General features: G+C 34.5%; 3 protein-coding genes across 3 annotated transcripts; all 3 read right to left on the reverse strand.

Annotated features, from left to right (window-relative positions):
* Positions 1 to 229: 229 nt before the first annotated feature.
* Positions 230 to 3,139, reverse strand: LOC107859877. Its single transcript, XM_016705022.2, has one exon. The coding sequence runs from the start codon at positions 2,466 to 2,468 to the stop codon at positions 492 to 494; it is 1,977 nt and encodes a 658-aa protein (XP_016560508.2). The 5' UTR covers positions 2,469 to 3,139; the 3' UTR covers positions 230 to 491.
* A 15,676-nt stretch (positions 3,140 to 18,815) lies between these two features.
* LOC107861312 (pectinesterase) lies at positions 18,816 to 20,788 on the reverse strand. Its single transcript, XM_016706655.2, has 3 exons — positions 20,672 to 20,788; positions 19,863 to 20,192; positions 18,816 to 19,702 (listed from the first exon to the last, which is right to left on the reverse strand). The coding sequence occupies exons 2-3, from the start codon at positions 20,185 to 20,187 to the stop codon at positions 19,011 to 19,013; spliced, it is 1,017 nt and encodes a 338-aa protein (XP_016562141.1). The 5' UTR covers positions 20,188 to 20,192; positions 20,672 to 20,788; the 3' UTR covers positions 18,816 to 19,010.
* A 967-nt stretch (positions 20,789 to 21,755) lies between these two features.
* On the reverse strand, positions 21,756 to 23,503 carry LOC107858277 (probable pectinesterase/pectinesterase inhibitor 58). The gene is made up of 2 exons (XM_016702957.2): positions 23,218 to 23,503; positions 21,756 to 22,423 (listed from the first exon to the last, which is right to left on the reverse strand). The coding sequence occupies exons 1-2, from the start codon at positions 23,501 to 23,503 to the stop codon at positions 21,756 to 21,758; spliced, it is 954 nt and encodes a 317-aa protein (XP_016558443.1).
* Between the last annotated feature and the right edge of the window lie 663 nt (positions 23,504 to 24,166).

Genomic DNA, 24,166 nt, shown 5'->3' on the forward strand with positions numbered 1-24,166 from the left:
TTCTCGAGGATCATTGCCAATTACTTGGACCTCCTCCTCGAATTAGCAACTACAGAGCAAACCACTTTCTTCATACAAAGATATTGCGTCGCAATAGCTACACACAAAGGGGAAAAAAAGGATTATGTTGGCAACGGTACGGTCTTTCCAAGACCAATAGAGACAAGAGAGTTTCCCTTGCAAAATGAGAAATGCCCTTAAGCATCATGAACTAAAAAAACCGACTGAGTTGAGAAAATGAATATCAATATAACCAAAAGAATAAGGAATTCTGTGTCCTAGATACAATAATACACCTTGTAGAACTGAACAATATTACAATGGAGCAACAATGATGTAATTTTGTATGGGGGCGAAGAGGGTGTTCCACTATATCAGGCAAAAAGACCTATCTTATGTACACTCCCAAGACCATAGTAAACTGTAAATATAAATAGAAATTTTCATCTAACAACTTACAAATTCTGTAAATTGAGTTTTGATGATTGCAATTAATGGAATCCCCTTGATCCTCTGGACTGATAGAGTTCCAGCCTGCTTTTAGCTTCCTGCAGTAAGGACTCCACATCTTCATCTTGAATCAAGTATGACTGCTTTGATGCCCATTCAAGAACTGTAAGAACCTCAGCTTGAGCAAGCTCTTCGCTATCGGGGACGTGCAATGCAATGTAGCATAGCAAAAGCAATGCAGGACTCTGAACTATTTGTTCACCAAAGTAAACAAGTTGGATCAAATGTTTTGCCCCTCCAGCATTTATGATTGCCTTGGAATGATCAAGGTGAAGGTAATTCGTTGAGCTAGCAAACTTTGTGAGGGCAATGGCAGCTTCCTTAGAAATATCTGCTTCCCGCTCATCGAGAAGTTTTACTAGTGGAGCAATCATCCTTGTCTCTGTAGCTCGAAAAGTCCTAGCCAAACTCCCAATAGCTTTAACACATGGTACAAGCAGATCTGAATCATCTTGTTCAATGATTCTCAGCAATTGATCAACAACAGCTTTGCAGGCAGGGGAATTAGGCTTGAAGGCTGACCTTCTCAACTCAGCGTCTACTTCTGCAACCGATGTTATTTCCATTATTGCCATAGCAGAATTGTACTGAACATCCTCAGGTCCTTTCTCTAACAGTACTGCAAAGCAAAGCAATGCTCTTGATTCAGTGATACTACGACAAATGGGCGAATTCCCCTTGGCAAGTTTCCATAGTGCTCTTGCAGCCATTGCCTTCATATATTCCTTGGTAGCAGGGTCCTCTAATTCTCTCCCTTTGTTACTCATCCCCGATGACGAAATACTATGCTGACTGTGGTGGTGCACTTGATTTTGCTTCAGACTGTTATTTCCATTAACCTTGGTCTGACTTGTCTGGTTTAAGCCATTGATAAGATTCTGCTGAGGCTGCTTAATTTGACCCTTCATTGCCGTAGCAACCACGCTGTGCATATGACTAGGCTTCTTATTCCCCAAGGGATGTGGAAGAATATGACTTCTGTCTTCATCCTCAATAACCTTATTCACAGTATTAGCAGCATTACCATTGTTATTACTAGCCAAGACAACAGCGTGGTGCATCGATGTGGCTTTGCTGACAATAGCATACTTGCTATGCTCCTGAACGGTCTCGAAAGCAAGATGACTAACGAGCAATCGAATAGTATTATGCTGGTGAAAAAGATCTTGACATTTGGGATAATGAGCAGCAAGCTCAGATACTGCCCAAGCCACCACTGCTTGAACCTTCATAGGACCTTCTTTGAGAATTTTAGCGAACACTGAGCAAACCCCAGCATGTATCATGTGTTCAACGCTTTCCGGGTCACGTCCAAGAAGACCAATTGCCCTGGCAGCATTCTCCTGACCCTCTGATTTCCCTTCCTTCAACAACTTCAACAACGGCCCAACTCCACCTTCTTCAATAATCAATTTCCCATAGCGGTCATTGTCTCTAGCTAAAGAAACAAGCGAATTAGCAGCATCTGATCTGTCATCAACACTACCGGTATACAAAATCGCGATCTGCTCCCAAATAAGGCATAAGATGGGCTCATTAGCAGCAATAGGAGGCAAACCCAAACAGTCATCAGCTCGTTCATCAGCTGAAGCAGATACACGGAGAAGCCAAGAAACATCACCAATGGAATTCTCCAGCTGAGAAAACATTTTACGAAACTGTGCAGCAGGGATGATGGTAAAAACTCGCTTAACAAGTCCATGACCTCTACACTTTAGCACAAGGGCTAAAGTTTTTTCAAGAACTTGTTCAGTGTCATCAATGATTCGCCGTGTTGGCCGTTCATAAAGGTCGTTACCAGCACGTGCAGCCTGACGGAGAAGGGCTACAAGTTTCTCAGTTTTGGACCTGAGATCAGTACATTCTTGCTTGAATGAACTTGCTTCATCGGCAGCCTTTATCACCTGGTCTGCTAACTGGATCGGCTTTGTCAAGATCTGCTTCACTAGGTCCGCCATAAATTAACTCCCACAAATTCAAAAAACCTCTGAACTACAACAAAACCGTAGATCACAAGTCCTAAAAATTGAGTCTTTGAATCACCCCCCACCTCAAAATCTTGAGAAAAACTGATTCTTGAAAAAACCCCACCTGAAAATCTTGAGAAAAAATGAGTCTTGAACAACACCCACCTCAAAATGTTCAGAAAAATTGAGTCTTGAATCACACCCACTTCAAAATATTGAGAAAAATTGAATCTTGAACCACACCCACTTCAAAATATCGAGGAAAATGGAGTCTTGAATAACACCCACCTCAAAATATAGAGAAAAATTGAGTCTTGAATCACACCCACTTCAAAATATTGAGGAAAATTGAGTCTTGAATAACACCCACCTCAAAATCTTGAGAAAATTCAACACAAAAATCACTGACCAGAAAAGTTACAAAACTGAATCTTGAAAATAATCTTTTGCTGTAATGAGAAATGAAAGAGAGAAAAAAGGAATGAAGAGAGGAGAATTTGGTTTTGGGGTTTGTGGGTTTAAAAGGGATTTTGTTTACATAGAAATTTGAAAAGGTGAACTGGTATTGAAGGTTTGGCAATGGAGGAGGTGGTGTTGGGTGACTGACTTGGACAGTCTTACGATTTTTACGAGGTCAAATACGTGTTTTATTACTATATTCATTTTCCTTTTAGACTTACTTTTATAATGTTTGGCTATGGATGCTGTGTTGTAATTAGCTGTCTCTATCCATTTTTTCTTTAACTAATCACCATTAGCCAAAGTAATCATCTTGCCCAACAGTTTAAGAATTTTAGTAATAAATATCTTATGGGAATAAATTTTTACGTTATAACATCCTGCAATTACTTAACCAGCCAAATATTGGGTTGGAGTAAAAGATTAAGAAAAGGCATTTGAAACTATCACAAAGTGGCCCTATCACATTATTACGGTCGTTTGATTGGGAACAAGTTATTTCGAAATTAGTTATCTTATCATGTATAGGAAAATTTATTCTATCACTAAGATATAAATAATTTCTTGATTAACTAACGACTTCAATCAAACATTAAATAACTTCAATCAAACATTAAATAATATAATCTTACATTTTATTTCAAAATTACCTCACACCAAATGACCCATTAATACATGAACAGAAGGGTTGTTAGTTGTCACCTTAATTACCTACTATTGGAAATGGTCCAATAAATATAGACCAATAAAAAAAATGAAGGAACAAGACGGTCTAGGTGGATGCATAGGGGTGTGGAGGGAAAGGGATTTGGGTAAGAAATTGTAATGAGAAATTCATATCATAAGCTATGTGGGGTTTGTTATTGTCCCTTTAAGGACTAATCTATCACATGCCCTCTTCAATGGCAGATTAAACGGTTACCTTTTTTTAGATTAATTATTAGTATAAATATCATAAATATCTGGAAGTAATTATACTTTCTTCTATTTTTTTAATTACTTTACTCTCTCTATTAATATACTTAACATAGCCGACATATACATAGCATTATGTGTATATGTTGGAATTTTTGTAATATGTTTAGGGTGTTAAGATTTTTTCTAATATTAAAAATATAAATTATGTATTTATGTAATTTTTAGTAATTCGTATTCTTTCATGGCCCTAGATTTTCCTCTCCATTTTTCCTTTTCTCTCATATTTTTTGTTTATAAAGGTAATGGGCCAATATTGAGCTTTTGCCAAGTTGCACTATTTGTGGTTTTGTGAATTTAGAATATTTTGTCTTTGTAGTTTTGACATCTAATAGACCGATTGAAAGTACTTTTGAAATCTTGATGTTTAAATTTTATTAACTTAATTGAAATAATTATTTCATCAAATTTTGAGCAAAAATAAGACATGCTTCTCTCTCGGTTTACCTCTTGCCTTCGTCCATACCATTATTTAGGCACGGAGCTAGAATATCACTTAAAATTTAATTGAACTCAATTACTTTAGTTAATAATATATTCTATTTAAAAAATCACATAATATATATATAAATAATTTATTTAAAACTGAATAAATTTTTTCTCTATAATTCAGAATTCAAACTCACTTAGATTTTCCTCGATCACCGCTACTTTTCTTCCCTAACCACAAAATTCTAAAAATATAGCATTTAAACTATCTATACTCGATGTGAAAGGGATAAGATTGGAAAAATTCAATCACAAGAAGCACACATAAGTTTGAGGTTTGACTTGATAAGTATGAATATGTTAAACGTGTTAGCCTCACATAATCAGATGATTATTCTAATGAATACTATATTATAAAATTAATTGAGGCATGGTTCCACTATAGGTAGAAGTCAAGCAACACATACGAAATCATGTAGGCAAGTATGACGGCATCCAAAATTTTACTTACAAGTACTATATGGGAATTGCTAGTTGCTTGCAGGTTTCATTTAATTACCTCTGCGCCATCAATGCCTTGAAAGGGGCAAATATATCTATATATATATATATATATATATATATATATATATATATATATATATATATATATATATATACTTTTTTATTTTTTGAGTAGTCATAGTGGCTGCTTTTCCACAAATTATGCTAATATTCCCACTCACCTTTTCGTCCTAAAATATCTTGTGAATTATATTCCTATTCATTAGGTGTCATACAGGAATACAAAAGAAAACTAAGATTTAGGTTCTAGAACTTTATTGGTCCTCATTTTTTGGTTATCTAGTCATCATGCCAAGTAAATGTAACAAGAGTAATGCTCTTGTTACTAGAAAAGAAAGAAATGCTCAGTGAAGAGAGAAAAAGAGGAGAAAGAATCAGAAAATATTCTTTATTGTCTTCTCTTTTGGCAAAATTCATGCACATATAGATGGCATAATCATTCCCAATAGACTAGACAGCAGTTCCAACAGTAATTAAGCATAATTAACTTTAGGACTAAAGGAAAATCACGAAAATAATACTTAATAAACTTAAGGGACTAAAGTTAACAACTAAAAACTCTTAAAGTAAAAGTCACAATAGACAATTGTGACAATCCACCCCCTTAAGAAAAATCTTCCCTTCAAAATTCTGCAAAATCTAAAAACTGAGATTTGATAAACTGATAATCCCCCCAAATTGCTTCTTCTGGTAGTAAGTTCATCCACTGCACCAAGACTTGAGTAGCTGCTTTGTTCCCTTTTTTTATGATTCTTCTATTCAATATGGCTACAGGTTGCACTAGAGGTTGCCCTTCAGGTGAACAAATGGGAGGATCAACAGTAGGGATCACTTGACTCCCTATTTTCTTCTTCAGTTGTGAAATATGGAAAAATGAGTGTATTTTAGTTGTTGGTGTTAATGCCAATCTATAAGCAATTGGTCCAATCTTCCGCACAATCTGATAAGGACTATAAAATCTAGATGCTAGTTTGAGACTTTTCCTTACAGCTATTGATGTTTGTCTATAGGGTTGTAGCTTAAGGAATACTCAGTCTCCTTCTTCAAATTGTCTCTCAGCTCTTTTTTTGTCCACATATAACTTCACCCTGTTCTGAGCTTTGAGTAGATTCTCTTTCAACACCTTGGCCATGATTTGTCTTTCTTTGAGAACTTGATCAACAGTTTCCACTTTAGATTGAGCTATCAATTCAAAAGTTAATTATGGAGGGTCATATCCATATATAACTTTGAATGGTGCCACTTTCAGAGCACTATGATAGTTGTTGTTATACCCAAATTCTGCTAGGGAAATCCATTTGTGCCACTCTTTTGGTTTGTGCCTTGTCATACACCTCAAATAATTCTCCAAGCACCTATTCAATCTTTTTGTTTGCCCATCAGTTTGTGTGGGTGATATGCTGAACTATACATCAACTGCACCTGTAACATTTTGAAAAGTTCCTTCCAAAAATTGCTGATAAATACTTTATCTCTATTAGATACTATACTTTTAGGCAACCCATGCAATTTATAAATAGTGTCCAAGAATGCTCTAGTTACTTGTGAAGCAGTGAATGGATGAGATAGTGTGATGAAGTGTGCATTTTTACTATACCTGTCCACTACTACCAGGATAGTATTTTTCCCTTCAGAATTGGGTAATCCTTCAATGAAGTCCATGGATATGTGCCCCCATACCCTTTTGGGTACTGGGAAAGGTTGTAATAATCCAGGATAAGCCACTTGTTCATCCTTACACCTTTGACAACTATCACACTCTTAAACAACCACTTTCATTTGTTCCATCATAGCAGGCCAATAAAAAATAGCTTTTAACCTTCGATAAGTGGCCCAAACACCAGAATGACCTCCTAGACCTGAGGTGTGAATTGTAGTGACCAATTGTTGCCTTAACATCCTATGCTTTCCCACCCAAGCCTTTCCTTGATACCTCAAAATTCCTTGTTGAATGGATAAGTTCAAGGCTGGATCTGGATTGCTGCTTAGCATAGTAGTAGCTTGTAGGACCTCTTGATCACCTTCATAACTGTCTAATAATTCCTCAATCCATTTGGGTTGCAGTTGTGAGATTAGTAGACACTGTGAAGTATCACTCTTGGTCTGACTCAACCTTAGGGATTATCATTTTCAGCCTGTTGATCTAAATTTCTAGACAGTGCATCAACAATAATATTTTTTACTCCTTTCTTGTACTGAATTTCAAAACTCAAGCCTATGAGCTTAGTCAAGACTTTGTGTGTAACACCCCGTACTTAATTACGTGCATTAGCCATAGTTATATGTGTTGGAGTATATGTATTGATCATAAGTTAGTATATATGAGTTTAAGTATGAGTATTGATTATTTTGAGATGGTTTCAAGTGTATAGTTTGATTATATGTGTATAGAAATCGACTTTATTTATACCGGAATTTGCTCGTCAAAGTTCCTATGCGAAGTATATCGAGTTAGCTTTCCAACGATATAAAGATTTCTGAAAACAGATGAGTATCGGATATAAGCGAGCATGTTTGAAACTTGAAAATGGTGGACGCAATGAACAGTAAATGTGCAGAAATTTTCTGCACACAAAAGTACTGCAGCCAAACAGATTTTTGGGTCGACTTTAAACGATCATAACTCCTTGTAAAAAATGAACTGTGTGAGCTGCTATATATCGATGAGAATCCCTGAGAGTATTCTTTCTAATGCAATTGGTTTCATCCAAATCCGACATCTGAGTAATGAGTTATACTCATTTTACTTCAGCCTCTCAAAATAGATTTTTAGGGTCAACTTCAAACGATCATAACTCCTTGTACAGGACGAACTGGGTGGCCTAATTTATATGAAATGAAAGCCCTTTGAATTATCTTTCTAACGATACCAATTTCACCCAAATCCGATATCTGAGCAAAGAGTTTTGGTCGATCTACTTTAGCTTGTCAAAACAGTCCATCATGGACAGATTCGGATTTACTTAAAATTTTAAGGGCAATATGGTCATTTTCCATCACCTCATGAACGAAAATTGGTCATTATATACATATACTTAGCCTCATATCCATTATTTATCATCCATTATTGAAGACTAAGAAACCCTAGCCAAATTTCAACACCAATTATCTTGTGATTCAACCGTAGAAAATCCAAATTGATTTCGTAGTTGTGTTCACCGTCTCGAAGGCTTCGAGAAGCACCCCTTATTTGTGTCAACAGGACTTCGAAATCAAAAGGGCCATTTTATGGTAAGGATGTAAATTATGTTGGTGTTATTTATATGGATATGTATATATATATGCATGTGAGCATAAGAAGTATGTTATTTGATTGTTGTTGAAAGATGATTGGAAATGATGTTGGATTATTCTTGTGCATAGTTGGATTATGTTGAATTGTGAAGGGATTTGGTGTGATGATGTGGTATTGAAATGATGATTATATATATATATATACACATAAACCGATTGTTCAAGTTGGTTTTTGGAATGCTTTGCAAATATTGGTTGTATGGAATTATGGAAGAGAATTGTGGTGTTGGGTTGCTAATACTAGATGCCAAACATTTCATTGTAGATAAGTGATTTGTAAAGGCGGGAAGTTATGTTGAATTGGTATCCGAATCTACAACGAGGTATGTAAAGCATACTCTAACGATGTTCTTCGGCATGAAAACACCAATGTTCCATCAAGTAAGATTCCGAGGTTGTCCAAAAACATGTATTGTTCCACATTACCAACGAATTTGTTTCCATTCTATAAAGTGTCAAAATGTTTCATTGATATACCGAAAGGCTCCTATTTCATTGTTGTGATATTGATGATTCTGAAACACATTGTTGATGTACCAATGAGTCTTTATTACATCGTTATTGTATAGAAAGTCTATTACTTGGTTCCTATTGTTGTATCATTATTCCAAAGGTACTATATTGGCATGAACACTAATGTAATAATCTCAAAAGCTTTTGAACTAAGTTATTGGAAAGATCTCTTATGTGTGTTACTTGATATACGTGTGGGTGGTAGCTCAGGGGCTTAAGCCTAGCATGGGCCGATCCCGATATTTGATATGATTACAGTTGATATGTACTGGGGGCAGCCTAATGGTCATAGTACGGTACAATATTGATTATTGTTAGGTGGTTGGAGGTTCGGGAGGAGGAGGTAATGGCGAATGATAATTGTAAAGAATGAAATGAACGAATGTATACCGTTCCACAAATGTGTTTGAATTCAAGAACCCAATTCAGATTAATGATAAGATAATGTACATGATCCTAAAAGTGTTTATGAAGTGTGGTTCACTTCTATTATGATTTATTCACTTGCGTCTGATTTTCTTGATCCCCCATACCGCATATGATTATTTACAGCTTTACATACTCAGTACATATTTCGTACTGACGTCCCTCACGGGGGACCTGCATTTCATGCTGCAGGCACAGGTGCTTCAGCTCATTCACAGCATAGATAGGAGCTAGGTCATAAGCTATTGTTGGTGAGCTCCAGTTTGCTTCGGAGCTTTCCGAGTCGGTCCCTTATGTTTTGTTATTGTACAGGAGTCATGTGTGGGCGGGGGTTTGTCCCGACCCTAGTTATGCCATGTATATCCTAGAGGCTTTGTAGACATAAGGAAGGGTAAAGTCATGAAAGTTTATATAGTGATGTTATATTTGTATATGTGGTGGCCCCGACGGCCAAGTATTATATATATATATATATATTTGTGCGTGTTATGCTGATACAGATAGTTAGACCCTTCTATATACAACGAAGTGCTGTCCAAATTTTTGGTGACATGTAAGTGAAAGTACAGGTATTTGAACGGGTTCTCCCGGGCCTTCTCGGCTTCGGGTGCCAGTCCGGCCCGATGGGATTTTGGGGCGTGACATTGTGCTGTAGAGAGGTGGTGATTCTCTGTTCCTGCAAAAACTTTAAGCTAAAATGATCAGTTTTTATGATAAAATATTGCGGGTGGAGGTAGTGTCTCAATTTGTCCACAACTTGCAATAGAGCAATCAACTCTTTCTCATAGGTGGACATGCCCAAATGCTTTTTACTCAGGGATTGACTCATGAAAGCTACTGGTCTCTTATCTTGCATCAAAACAGCTTCAATCCCAGTGTTGCAAGCATCTACTTCCAAAATAAAAACCTTAGTAAAATTAGGTAGTGCCAGTACAGGGGTACTGGTCATAACTCTTTTTAATTCCTCAAAATCTTTAGTAGTTTTTTCAGTCCACTGGAATTCTTATTTCTTCAGTAAATTAGTTAGTGGTTTACTCCAATATGCGTACCCCTTTACAAATTTTCTGTAGTACCCAGTGAGCCCCATGAAACCTCTTAACTCCTTCACGGTTTTAGGTTGTGGCTAGTCCACCATTACTGTAACCTTAGACTGATCAGTACTCACTCCTGCATCATTAATTACGTACCCTAAATACTCAACCTGAGATTGACCAAAGTTACATTTGCTCAACTTGGCAAAGAGTTTGTTTTGCTTTAACAGTTTCAACACAATTTCCAGGTGCTCGATATGTTCTTCCATAGATTTACTATATACTAGTATATCATCAAAAAACACTAGTATGAATTTTCTCATTTGATCTTTAAAAATAGTATTCATCAAGGATTGGAAGGTAGCAAAGGCATTGGTTAAACCAAAAGGCATGACTTTGAATTCCCATAAACCATGATGGGTTCTAAAAGCTGCTTTATGCTCTTCCCTGACTTCATTCTCACTTGATGGTAACCAGCCCTTAAATCCACCTTAGAAAATACAGTAGCTCCAGATAACTCATCTAAAAGATCATCAATCATAGGTATAGGGTATTTATTCTTAACAGTAAGATTATTCAATAACCTGTAATCAACACAGAGTCTCCAGGTAGAGTCCTTCTTTTTAACCAACAAGGTTGGGGATGCAAAAGGGGATTGACTAGGTATAACTGTTGAGGCCTTATGCATATCATTGATTATAGATTCTATGGAATTCTTCTGATCATAAGAATACCTGTAAGGCCTGAGATTGAAAGGCTGAGCTCCTGGAATCAGATTGATCACATGATCATAAGGTCTTTCTGGTGGTAGTTCTTTGGGTTCCAAAAAGATAAGGGCATGAATCTTCAGCAACTTCTGGATACCAGGATGTACTGTTTCTTGATTTTTTCTAGTCACACCAACATTTACCATAGATAGCTTAGCCACCACCTCACATGTACCACATTGTAGCATTCTTTTCAAAGCTTCAGTATCCACATGTGTAACTACATGATTTTCTGTCATGCCATACAATGTTATCATTCTCCTATCCACCATGAAACTTATGCTATGTGGTCTTGTGTGTAGGATAACTGGAGCAATCATATCAATCCAATCCATCCCTAGGATCATGTCATAACCCCCAACTTTCATCAATCTCAACTTGAAATTGAACTGCTCACCTTACATTTTCCATCCCAAGGAGGGACTCTCATACTGACAACTCATTGTTTGACTATTAGCCACTATTACACTCATAGACCTCCTCATTGGTTGGACGGGTAACCTAAGCATCTTAACAATGTAAGGGTCGATGAAAGAGTGGGTTGAACCACTATCAATTAGTATTGTTATTGGCATCTTACAAGCATACCCTACAATTTTAATTGTGGAACTCTTTTCATTGTCTGAACTTAGCCCCAATAAGGCATTTAAGGAAATCTCAGCTTATTCTTCCCCTCCCTCTTCCAATGTTTCAGGTACATCCACAAACTCTTCTGGTTGTTCTACCTCAGGTTCTACTTCAATCCCTTCAATAGTATGTAAGGTTCTTTGTTTACATTGGTGTCCAGGAAAGTACCTCTCCTTACATATATAGCAAAGACCTTGTTCCCTCAATGCTTCCAGGTTAGGTGGTAATGCATTTGGTTTGAAATGAGCTTTAACTTGTGGTTTTCGATTTGGGTAAGTGAGCCTCAAAGGTTGGTTTTGTAGGTTTGCAGGTGGTTTAGTGATGTGGAGTTATGGATTTTTTTTAGTAAACAGTGTTATTTAATGGTTTTGGATTGGGGCTTTGGTAAGTTCTGGAAGGAATCAATGGGATGAGAGCTTGAAACGATTCTTCATGTAATTTTGCTACTTCATAAGCTTCCATTTTGGTAGATGGATTTGCCAACTTCACCAGTGGTTTCAGTTCTGGTTTAAGTCCACTAATGTTGCTTGCTACATAGTGAGATTCATTCAACATTAGGTTAATGATGATCATATAGCCAACCAACTCCTTAAACTTTTTTCTGGTATTGATCTACAGTTCCCACCTGCACAAGTTTGTTGAATTCATCCACAATATCTCATGGTCTCATACTACCAAACCTCCTAAAAATTTCAGTACAGAATTGTTGTCAAGTTACCCTCCCTCTTTGATTAACTACATATCTATCAAACCATAAATCCACTTTATCACCCAGGTGCACAGATGCATAGCTAAGTTTTTTCTGCTCAGGGATGTTATATAATTCAAAAAACTTCTCACATTTTCGTAGCTAGCTCCTTGGATTAATTCCATCGAACTTTGGGAAATTGATTTTTGGTTTCAAGGTTCTCTGATTGCTAGCATTTTTCGAAGTGTGAACTATGGGTTTGGGTAACAATGGAGGTGGAGATGAATACGCTGGATTTCAAAATAAGGTTGGACTTGAAAACAGTGGAGCTGGTGGGAAGGTAAAACCCTTACCTACCTCGAAGATTGGAGAAGTGTACTGAGCTTGAGCTCTAACCTGTGAGGATTTCGTGTTGGATGGTTGAACCGCATTCAATTTGTTCTGTAAACCCTGGGTTCCTTCAGGTGTAGCGTGAGGAGTTGAATCCACCGGATGTGATATCGGAGAAGAAGGAATCGCTGGTAGCCCCAAATTCGAGATAATAACTTCCAGTTTCTTATTAGTTTCTCAAATTTCAGATAGCTGGGTATGAAATTGATCCTGATTCGCTTCTAGGGTTTCAAATCGTTTGCTCACATCGTCAACGAAAACTGAGAGTTGGCTTCGAACAGCTCGCATATCATCTTGCAGAGCTTGGAATTTCGGTGAAGAAGCCGTCGTTGGCGAAGGAGCAACCTGTCTCTGAGATACTATTTGTAACAAGAGTAATGCTCTTGTTACTAGAGAAGAAAGAAATGTTCAGTGAAGAGAGAAAAGGAGAAGAGAGAATCAAAAAATATTCTTCATTGTCTTCTCTGTTGACAAAATTCATACACATATAGATGGCACAATCATTCCCAATAGACAGTTGTCCCAACAGTAATTAAGCATAACTAACTCTAGGGACTAAAGGAAAATTACGAAAATAATACTTAATAAACTCAAGAGACTAAAGTTAACAACTAAAAACTCTTAAAATAAAAGTCACAATTGACAATTGTGACAGTAAAACACCTAATATGGTTTGGGAAAATATATTGCATTTAAATTCTTATATAGGTGCATACAATTTAAATTCATTAAAATAATAGATAGATTTATTTTTGCATATTCTTATAACATGAAAATCACTCAGCTTTACTCAAGTATCAATGAAGTCATTAAACTAAATATTTTATGTGGAAATAATACAACTTTGCTAAGGATCAGACATGTCATTGAATAAATATTTAGCCAAAAAGTCATTCAATTTTATTTAATTATATATCATATAAATATCTTTTATGTTTCCTCCTAATAACTCTATGTGATTTTAAGGCAAAGTTGAGTAAATTTTTTTTGTTGCCTAAAATGGCTTGAGTAACTTTATGATACTTAGATAAAATCGAGTGATACTTTTATTGCAAAAGATAATTTAGTGACTTTAAGATATAAAATAAAAGTTGAGTGATCATTTATAAAAACAACCCAAGTTATTAACACGAAAATGCTGTAAATTTTTCAATCTTATTATAATAGCAGTGAAACACCATGATATCATTTTAGGTACTCCCATCAACTATTGCTTTCATCATTCATAATGCATTGTATAGTTGGAGTTATCATAATCTTTCTTGACAAAATTGGTCAGAAATTGGGAAACAATTGGCATATAATTATGGAATTGACGGCAATTTCTATCTACTTCTCCTATTAAATTAGATGAGAGTAGATGGATGCATAGAACTAATTTATCATAAATATTCCCAAGAAAAATGCATGTTGCATCGATTCAACTACGTTTTCACTATCACTTCATGTCAACTTACCCAAGTTCTTTTATTGTTTTTTCGCTTTGATTCCAGATTTATTAATTTGAGCTGGAGAATTGCCGATTCAAACTCCTATATTTTAATTGGTATACCTTTATTTAATCAGTTTGTACATAATATAATATATATCAACCAAATTTGACATGTTAAAAGAATAAAATTGAGTTGTCTCGGAAATTTTAGTGGCTCGGTTAGTTGACTATCTGTACTTTCACCTTATTGGTGACAGTGGCGGAGCTAGAATTTTGACTAAGGGGATTCAAACTCGAAAGAAGTAAGCACATGAACTAGTCGAAGGGGGTTCAAAACCGAAAGAAATAAGCACACGAACAAGTCGAAGGGAGTTCAAAGTCAAAAGAAGTAGGCACACGAACTAGTCGAAGTACATAAGAAATAATTTTATCCATGTATAAATAGTATAATTTTCCATCGAAAAGGATTCAGATGAACCCCTTAGCCACAAGAGGGCTCCGCCCCTAATTGGCAAGAGATCAATTCATCACCTTATAATCCCCTCCTATTAAAAGAATATATATCAGCCAAAATTCTACATGTTAAAAGAATAAAACTGAGTTGTCTCCTGTTGGAATTTTCCCTTTATTAGGTAAACTTGATGATAATAGTTTCCTTTTCTTTCAATGTTTCAAGTACCAAGTGAAACTAATGACGGAAATCATGCAAGGGACATAAGAATATTAAGACATGTATGCATGCCTCTCCTATCTTTGTTTCTTGTAATGCAAAAGGACATTATAATTAGTTAGCCCCAACAAAATCAAAACATAAAAAAATAGGTATTTTAATACAAAAAAAAGGAGAGGAAATTAACGAAGAAAGTCATATGGGATAAAAGGAGAAACAAAATAACTACTAGTACAAGTATATTATTGGTACTGCTAACTAGAGTATTGTTTAATACGTTGGTGAATCTTAATTATTAATTAGTTGGCAAACCATAAATTGGATGTGGCAAGCACGAATTAGGAGCGAATATATATGTTGAACTTGTCAAGTGTTGGCACTGACTAATGAAAAATTAGAAGAGTTTTTTTTTTTAAAATAAAAAAAAATAAAAAAGGTAGGAGAAGGGGGATCGATCCTGAAACTCATATAGTGAACCAATCGAGCTACTAAAATTGGACGAGTTGTTCTATCTTCATTTTGTTTTTACAGTTTTTAGATGTCAACCGACCATGACATTTTTTTTTTCTTTTGTTGAATTTTGGCCGAATAAATGAAGAATTAGTCATTTTAAAAATGAAAGAAGGCACTTCGAGTTGAATTTTATTTGTTTTCTCTACAAAGGATAAATGAAGAGGAAAAACAACAGTATATAAAAGTTTGATGAGTTATATTTTAACAGAAATAACGACCAGATGCTAGCAAAATCATAACCAGATCAAACACATAAAGAAAGAGAAACGAAGAACAAGGGAATGGAAGAAATGAATTAATTACTTCCTCTATCCAATTTTATATGCTATCATTTGAATTTCGTGAGTCAAACTTTTTAATTGTGATCATGAATTAAGACATAAAACCTTGATGCTTCCGGAAATTATATATTTTTAAAAATATAGTATAATTGGCAATCCAAAATATTTATAAGACATATAAAAAAGATGTAGTCGAAAAACTTGTTTAACTCTTAAAGTACGGAAAAGGCCACATAAATTGGACGAAATAAGTAATAAATATAAAATGATGGTCTTGCAAAATAAGCATAATCAACAAAATTAACCCAAATATCTGAGTATATGGCGTTAAATGATGACGTGTGCGCACATAATTGAGATTAATTTGTGGTAGCTCCAACGAATATTGTTACAAGTTTTGCTTATAGGATGATGAAAATATTTAGAAAAGCTGCATAAATTGGGGAAGTAATATATTTGCTTTGATAGTGTACTTACTATTCTTAAAAATATCAAATCTCCCACTTAGTTATTACTCGGATTGTGGCAAATTCTTTTAGGATTTTACAAAGAGGAAGAAGATAAAATTTCCTAATTTTCTTTTCTTAAAAATTAACTTGTATTAATTACGGCTATTTATTTGGCACAAGAGTTGTTTAAAAAATATTCTTATATTAGTACTTAGTAAAAACGTGAAGAAGCACGCAACATGCTGCTTCAACCGTGATTTATTATATCGGTCAAATTTTCTCTCACTCAAATATTAACCTATAAAACATTAATCAAGTGTATACGTTCGTTTGGATAAGAGTGCGCTCCTTTAAATGGAAAATGTTAGTCTAGATTTAAGCATGCTTTTATAGAATTGTTACCAACGGGTTTGCATCTAACTTTGTCCTCTCTCACATAAACAATTCTCTTCAATGATGAGCAACTATATTAGAGCCACTTGAGAACCTCAAATATTTTCTTTTAAAGAAGGGACTATATTGATGGAAAAATGGGTGAAACAAATTGCAAAGGGATTATATATGTCCCGATTAATGTCAAATATTGCTTCATTTGGAGAATTGACGGTGTAGCAAGGCATTCACAAAAATAAGTTACATATAATTTATTACGTTTTACAATCCAATTTATATGATATATATTTCTTTTTAATTCGTCCCTAAAAGAACTTCATTTTTTTATAATTAAAAATGACTTAAAACTTTAAAATTTTCTTTTACCCTTAGACCGCAAATTTTTAAAATCTTCTTTTATTTCTTGTAGGCCAAAGTCATCGACGGACACTCAAACTTATTGCGAAAATTCACTTAGGCCCCTAAACTAAGGTCTGTTCCTATCATACCCCTAACCCCCCAAATTTTGTTCCAATTGGGCATTTTATTCCCTATCAGCAAAAAGGTCAAAGGGTGTGTTGCACACACGCGATGATGTGGCAAGATGAGCTAATTGAAAGCTGACACGTGGCATTGTGGGTTCAATAATTATTAAAAATTAATTATAATTTTTTTAAAATAAGTATATAAAAATGGTATTGAGGATCCAAATTATTAAAAAATAATTCTAAATTTTTATTTAAAAAATAAAAAACTGATTATTTTTAAAAAAATTATAATTTTTTTAAAATTAAATAAATTATTAAAAAATTATTTTTAAAAAAAATTATAAATTTTTTTAAAATATGGCATTGAGGATATAAATTATGAAAAATAATTATTAAATTATTTTAAAAAAAATTGTTATTAAAAAATTTTTGAGGCCCTTAATGCCACTTGACAACTTTTTATTCGTTAATTAGTAAAAAGAAATGCTCCTCACGCGCCTTCCACAATGACACTGCACGCGCGGTGCCACATAGGCAAAAAATGTCCAATTGAAACAAAATTTGGGTGTTTAAGGGTCTGATAGGAACAGGCTTTTGTTTAAAGGTCTAAGTGAATTTTCGCAACAAGTTTAAGTGCGTATCGATGCCTTTTGCCTTACTTGTCCTGAGATTCCTTTCTCGAGGCAAATGCAACAAAAAAACAATAGATGAAAAGCTTGGTGAAGTGATATCAAAATTTTAAAGGTCCATTCTGGAAGGCATAATTAAAACAAAAGACAAGATTCATATTAGGCTAAGCAACAAAGAAGGAAGGAGATTGTGAAAGCGAGATGAAGTGTAATTTACTTTTGTCTATTCTTTCCACCCAAAATCTTCTTTGGACACTGGGAAACTAAACAAAAGAATAAAATAAAATCAGATTCATCAATTTTCTTCTAGAAAGAAAATTGATGTTTGAAAAGATAGCAGCCAAGTGTTATTGCAAATTGATTTGGAGTACCGTACTGTTATTTTAAATTTTTGTGGGATGAAAAAACTAGTCTATGCTCATCAAAATTGTATCAAATGTATCACGCAAATGCTTCTTGTAATGGTGATTGGAAATCAGTACCATTTTGACATCATTCAACTTCTGATCTTTCCAAGAAGGATCACAAGCAATGGCATGTAGTGTTGATGTATACTCGAATCGAATGCTGCTGAAGAGCCGTTCAACGATTGAAAGGACATCATTTGAACATAGTTGATATTGCAGGGTACATAAAAACAAATTAAATTCTTCCATGATAAAAAAAAAAAAAAAAAAACAGATTTATACTCGAAAAATTATTTGTATTCCTCGAACTTTATCTACCAATTCTCAATCAAAGTTCAGCTGTATTTTCTTATTCTCATGATCACATTCATACAAGAACTAGGACCACAAGATCCTGAGATGGTGAGACCATGAGAATATTTCCATGTATTTGAATCGTAACAAATTAGATTTCCCTATTTTTCTTGTGAGCACGCTAGAGTGTCCAACATTATTAATTAGAAGAATCAGTTGAACAGATCGTCGTTGTTTTTGGCGATCCTCAACTGATCATGACCTACTGTTTGAGGTTGAGTTAAGTTTGAGATAGATTTTTATCATGGTACAAAAGTTAAACTCATACTTACTCTTGATTTAATTATCCAATGTTGAGCCCCATGTTATATTGTACCAACTCCAAATATACAGTCATGGTTATGCAAGAGGATGTTAGATTGTCCTACATCAGTTGAGGGAATAAGTTGCTATATCTGATATCTCCTTATACATTTTTAAATAATTCTTAATTCATGAGCTAACTTTTGAAGTTAAGTTAGATTCAATGCCGAAAGAAGGGTGCATTATTTAGAAAATTAAATGTTTTCATGTCAATTCCTCGCAAAACTCTTATGAGAAAGTTATTCAAGCAATTCCAAAAGCATTTGTTAATCTCATTTCTTACCAAAACTTGCAATCTGCAAGTAAAGATGCTAAATAGTTAGATAAAATCAACAATACAAGCATCAACAGTACTTTTGTCTGCTAATTCTAAGACTAGGAAAGTAGAATATAGGAAGATAAGTGCTCTTAATCTATTGTGATTAGGCATCCTTCCTCTACTTATAGCAACACTTCAAACAACTTATATACTCTAAACAGAATCCTCAGCACCATCAAGATGATCTAGATTGTGTGGGATTATTTTCGGGATCCATTTCTCTCCTTGCAGAAAGTTACGCACAGTAAACTTGGATGCTTCATTTCCACTAATGACTTTCGACCATTTCACTCTACCTCTTGTATTGGACCCTCGTCCTCTATTCTTATACTCCGCCAAATATATGTTGGTCACTTCCGGGTTCGAAAGCCAACCTTTTGGGTCAATAAAATCATTAATATAACTCGACATAATTACCGCCTTCCCTTGATTTTTCCAGGGCCAGCCTAAGAAACTTGCCCCATCTGACCTATTAAAACCTGGTTCGGGATATATTTTACAATTCTGAAGAACTATCCCTGGATTTGAAGTAATGTTGTCTGCACCTGGTGCAAGTATTCTGATTTCTTGTCCATGTATAGGTTTTCTTGCTTCCACAGAACACTTTTGAAAAATGGCTCGTCCATTACCACTGATAAAATCGATCGTGCCAGAAATATGGCATCCTCGGAAAAATGCATAGTCTAGGGCAAAAATTGTATCCTGATAACCTTCAAAACGACATCGAAAAAATGAAGCATACCCTCGAAATGGAGCAGTGGTTAATGCAGCCGTTTGGCCATTTTTTGCCCCAGCGGTATTTCTGATTGTCATCAACATTCCAATGAAACCACTGCCGTATACTTCTGCGAACGAAATCAAAATTTTTGTTAAGAGCGTTCAAAATTTAATAGAGACCTAGGAAAAACACTTTTTGACCTTATTTTTGTAAAAATAAATTTAGTTTGTCAATATTTTGGTGAAGGGAGTAATTGATGAACAAGGAATAGGGAGAAATTTACATACCTAATGTGGCTGTGTTAGGCGTTGGAAATCTTTTACTACTTTTACTAGCTGAAATTATTGTGACTCCCATACCATCACCAACAAGTGCTATATTTGTTTTGTCATATGGAATTGTGACATTTTCATAGTAAATTCCTCGTTTGACATGTATATAGTATGGTTTGGTTCTCATTTTTGGAGCTGCATTTATCGCTGCAGCGATAGTTTTGTATTTCCCTGACCCATCTTTTGCTACTGTTGAATCGAATTTCAAACAATTCCCTGCACTCCACCATAGCATCACCATGATTGTCAAAATTCCCATCTCTTTCCATTCCATTACCATTTTTCCTACATTAATTTAAAAAAATTAATATACAAAAATACAAAGGAAAAAACTGGTGAATTGACTCATTTGAGTGCTAATTTAGGATGTGTTTGGGTTGACTGAAAAAAGTTCACAAAATTTGTGTCATTTTCCAGCTATAAAATAGACTTTTCTTTAGTACCAAACACATTCTCACAAGTAGATCTTAATTCATAATAATGGTCTTCATTCATAATATCAGGTCTTAATTCATAATAATGGTGAAAATCACAAAAGTAGAATCCATTAAATTATAGATCCACCTCTTTCCCCACCCCCAAAAATCTGAAAACCATTAAAGTAGATAACTAGTTTAGTGAAAAAAGAATTCACAGGAAAAAAAATACAAAGATTTATTAAGAGACTTTTATTGGGGCAAAAAAAATACTAAAGGACTAATATATCTGAACAATAGTACAGCAATTGGAGGACTAGTGTACTGAAATCATTAGCATCAACATACCACCGAATTTACAAACTTTGATGATTATGTGGACGTATATATGCAAAACTCGCAAATAATTATTTAGTGATAATTAAACAATACATTGCGAACCAACAAATAAATGTGATTATAGAAAACTGGTGAAAGTGAAATATGAAATTGTAAAGGCCTTCATCATCTTCATTATATAGGCACAAGTGACAGAAAGAGTAAATACGTCTGACTTCTGAGCTGACTTTTGATATTTAGATGTAACGGTATTAACTTATACATTAAAGTAGTAGCTACTAAGAAGTCAAAATTTCTTCAGATTTAGTTAATCAATTTTGTCTGGTAATGTCATATTGAATATCTCCTTCCGTTATTTTTTACTTGTGACCGTTTCCTTTTTGAAATCAAACACTTGAGCTTTGACCATTTTAAGAAGAATAAATTCATAATATTAGCACTTTAATGTAATCTAACCTAATTTAACTTTAAAAATAAGTTAAATGACTCTTGAAAATACGTGACAACTAAAAAAAACGAAAGTAGTGTTTTCTTAAGGAGGTCAATTCAAGTTTCAAGTAGTGACAAATCAAACTTATAATTTATGGGTTTAAATGAGTTTAGGTCCTATAATGATCTCTTTTTGATTGCTAATTATCCTACTGTGCTAAGCCCATCGTCACCATGCCGTCCCTCTTTCATTTCCAATAAACCAACCTACGTGAGAACATATAGCATTTGTTAATCTCATCTTTAACCATAGCTTGCAATCTGCAAGTGAAATGCTAGATGAGTTTCAAGCCCAAAACCATGGTCATTACAATCACAATCATAGGCATTTCTCGTATGTTTACTTCTTCATATTTTGAACTTTCTTAGTGAAAATTCTAATTCCACTACTTAAGCGTCACAAGGTTAGTGATAAAAGCAACAAAATTTTAGACTAATAATTCTAAGATTGAGAAAACAAGTGCTCGTAATTTATTGTGATGATACATCCTTTCTCGACTGATAGCATGTTGTCGAATCGATACACTTTAAATGACATATATATTCTAAAAAGAATCAAAAGAAAACAACACTTATGAATCGCTAAACAGAATCCTTAGCACCATCAAAGATCTAGATAGTAAGGGATTATTTCGGGGATCCATGTATCACCTTGCAGAAAGTTGCGCACAGTGAACTTGGATGCTTCTTCTTCATCAATGACTTTCGACCAATTTACTCTGTCTTTGGTATCGGAACCTGGTCCTCGATTATCATACTCCGCCATATATATGTCTGTCACTTCCGGGTGGGGAGCAAAGCCTTTCGGGTCAATAAAATCACCGATGTAACTCGACATGATTACTCCCTTTCCTTGATCTTTCCAGGGCCAGCCTAATACACTTGAAATTTCTTCCTTGTTAAAATCAGATACAGGGAGTATTGTACAATTCTGAAGAACTAGCCCTGGATTTGAAGTAATGTTATCTGCACCTGGGGCAAGTATCCTGATTCCTTGAGATTTCATGGGTGATCTTGCATTAACAGCACTATTCTGAACAATGAGTCGTCCACTACCAGTGATAAAATCGATCGTGCCAGAAATGTTGCATTCTCTGAAAAATGCATAGTCTAGGGCAAAAATTGTATCCTGGTAACCCTCAAAACTACATTGATAATATGAAGCAACACCATGATAAGGAGCACTCGTCAATGCAGCAGCTTGAGCACCTTCTGCTCCAGCCGTATTTCGGATTGTCATCGACATTCCAACGAAGCCACTGCCATATACTTCTGTTCATGAATCAAACTTAACTACATTAGACATCGTAACTCTTTGCCTTTAACCTGATTTATTTTGATTAGACTGTTGTTTACTGTTTACCATAATTTATTAAATATTTAAATCGTGGTCTAATGATTCTGAATTTTTAGATCCTGGTCGATCTAAATGGTTCATGAATCGCAATATAAATAGAAAAGAAGGCTTCATTTACTAAATTCTTGTTTCAATGGGTCCTCGCTTAAAAAATTAAAAAGCTGGAAAAAAAAATAAAAAAAATCACCTCAACAAGGTTCAAACCTAGGACGTCCCTTTAGTGGAAAAACTTAAGATCAACTTAAATGTCAGTGCACCCAAACAACTTTGTTTAGTTGGTGCATTTATATATTTTTTATGTAATTATATCTATTCCTCGTCGAGTTTAATGAATACCAGAGCACCCAAAAAATATATGTAGGTAGCCCCTGCCTCAGATAGGCGGGATAAGATGAAATATTTCAAAATTATGTCTGAAATTACACTTTTAATGTATTTGGATAACAGTATAAATTTATATTTTCAATCAAACAAAGTATGAATTTCAATTTGAACCCTGAATATCCCTCTTCCTGTTTGGGATTATTATTTTATTTCACCTCACGAGTGGGATACGGTATAAACTAGTTCAAAAATTATAGTCACAAAACTATAATTCCAGAATAATTCAATCCTCTTACTAAACTACATCTAAAAGTTTTTCCAAACTACTAATATTACAATGAAAGGGAATAATTGATAAATTTTGCAACAGGGAGAGATTATTTACCTAATGTAGCTGTGAAAGGGGTAGGCAATACTTTGCCACTTTTATTTGCTGCAATTATTGTGACTCCCATACCATCACCAACAAGGGAGATATTTGTTTTATCATCTGAAATGGTGACGTTTTCATTATATATTCCTCCTTTGACATGTATAAAATATTGTTGTGAACTCATTTTGGGAGCTGCATCTAACGCTTCAGCGATGGTTTTGTAATCGCCTGAACCATCTGTTGCAACTATTGTATCGAACGTAAAACAATTCCCTTCACTCCACCACAACATCACCATGATTGTGAAAATTCCCATATATTTGCATTCCATCTCGATTTTTCCCTACATTAAAAAAAATAAGTCATTTTATTTGAAAGAATAAGTCATTTTCTAGAAATAAAACACCATCACAAAATGATTTTATTGCCTTATTTATTTTCATTACGTTAATCTGATTAAAATAGTTTTTAAAAAATTTAATGAAACAAAATTTCTCCTAAAAATGTTTTTCTTTAGTACCAAATGCATTCTTAGTGTAGAATTGCTATAAGACATCCTAAAGTGCAAAATTTGATTTTGAACGGATTTTTCAGTTGTCCTTTCCCTTACCCACATTAGTTGAAGTACTCATTCAACTACAAGTTCATCTCACCTTATAACTTTCGACATTAAGTATAGTTATAGCCTGCATATATGTAAAAACTTATAAAATCTCAACAAATATTAAACCTAAATTCATAATAATGGTGAAAATCTCAAAATTTGAATCCATTAAATTATAGATCCACCTCTTTTCTACCCCAAAACTCTGAAAAATATTAGAAGTAGATAACTAGCTTAGTAAAGAAAAATCCACAGAAAAAAGTATAAAGATTCATCATGAAACTTTTTATTGAAAAACAAAACAGCTAAAGGATTAATACATGTGGACGATAGTATATCAATTATAGGACTAGTTCT

This window comes from Capsicum annuum, chromosome 2, assembly GCF_002878395.1.
Source record: "Capsicum annuum cultivar UCD-10X-F1 chromosome 2, UCD10Xv1.1, whole genome shotgun sequence".
Taxonomy (NCBI): Eukaryota; Viridiplantae; Streptophyta; class Magnoliopsida; order Solanales; family Solanaceae; genus Capsicum; species Capsicum annuum.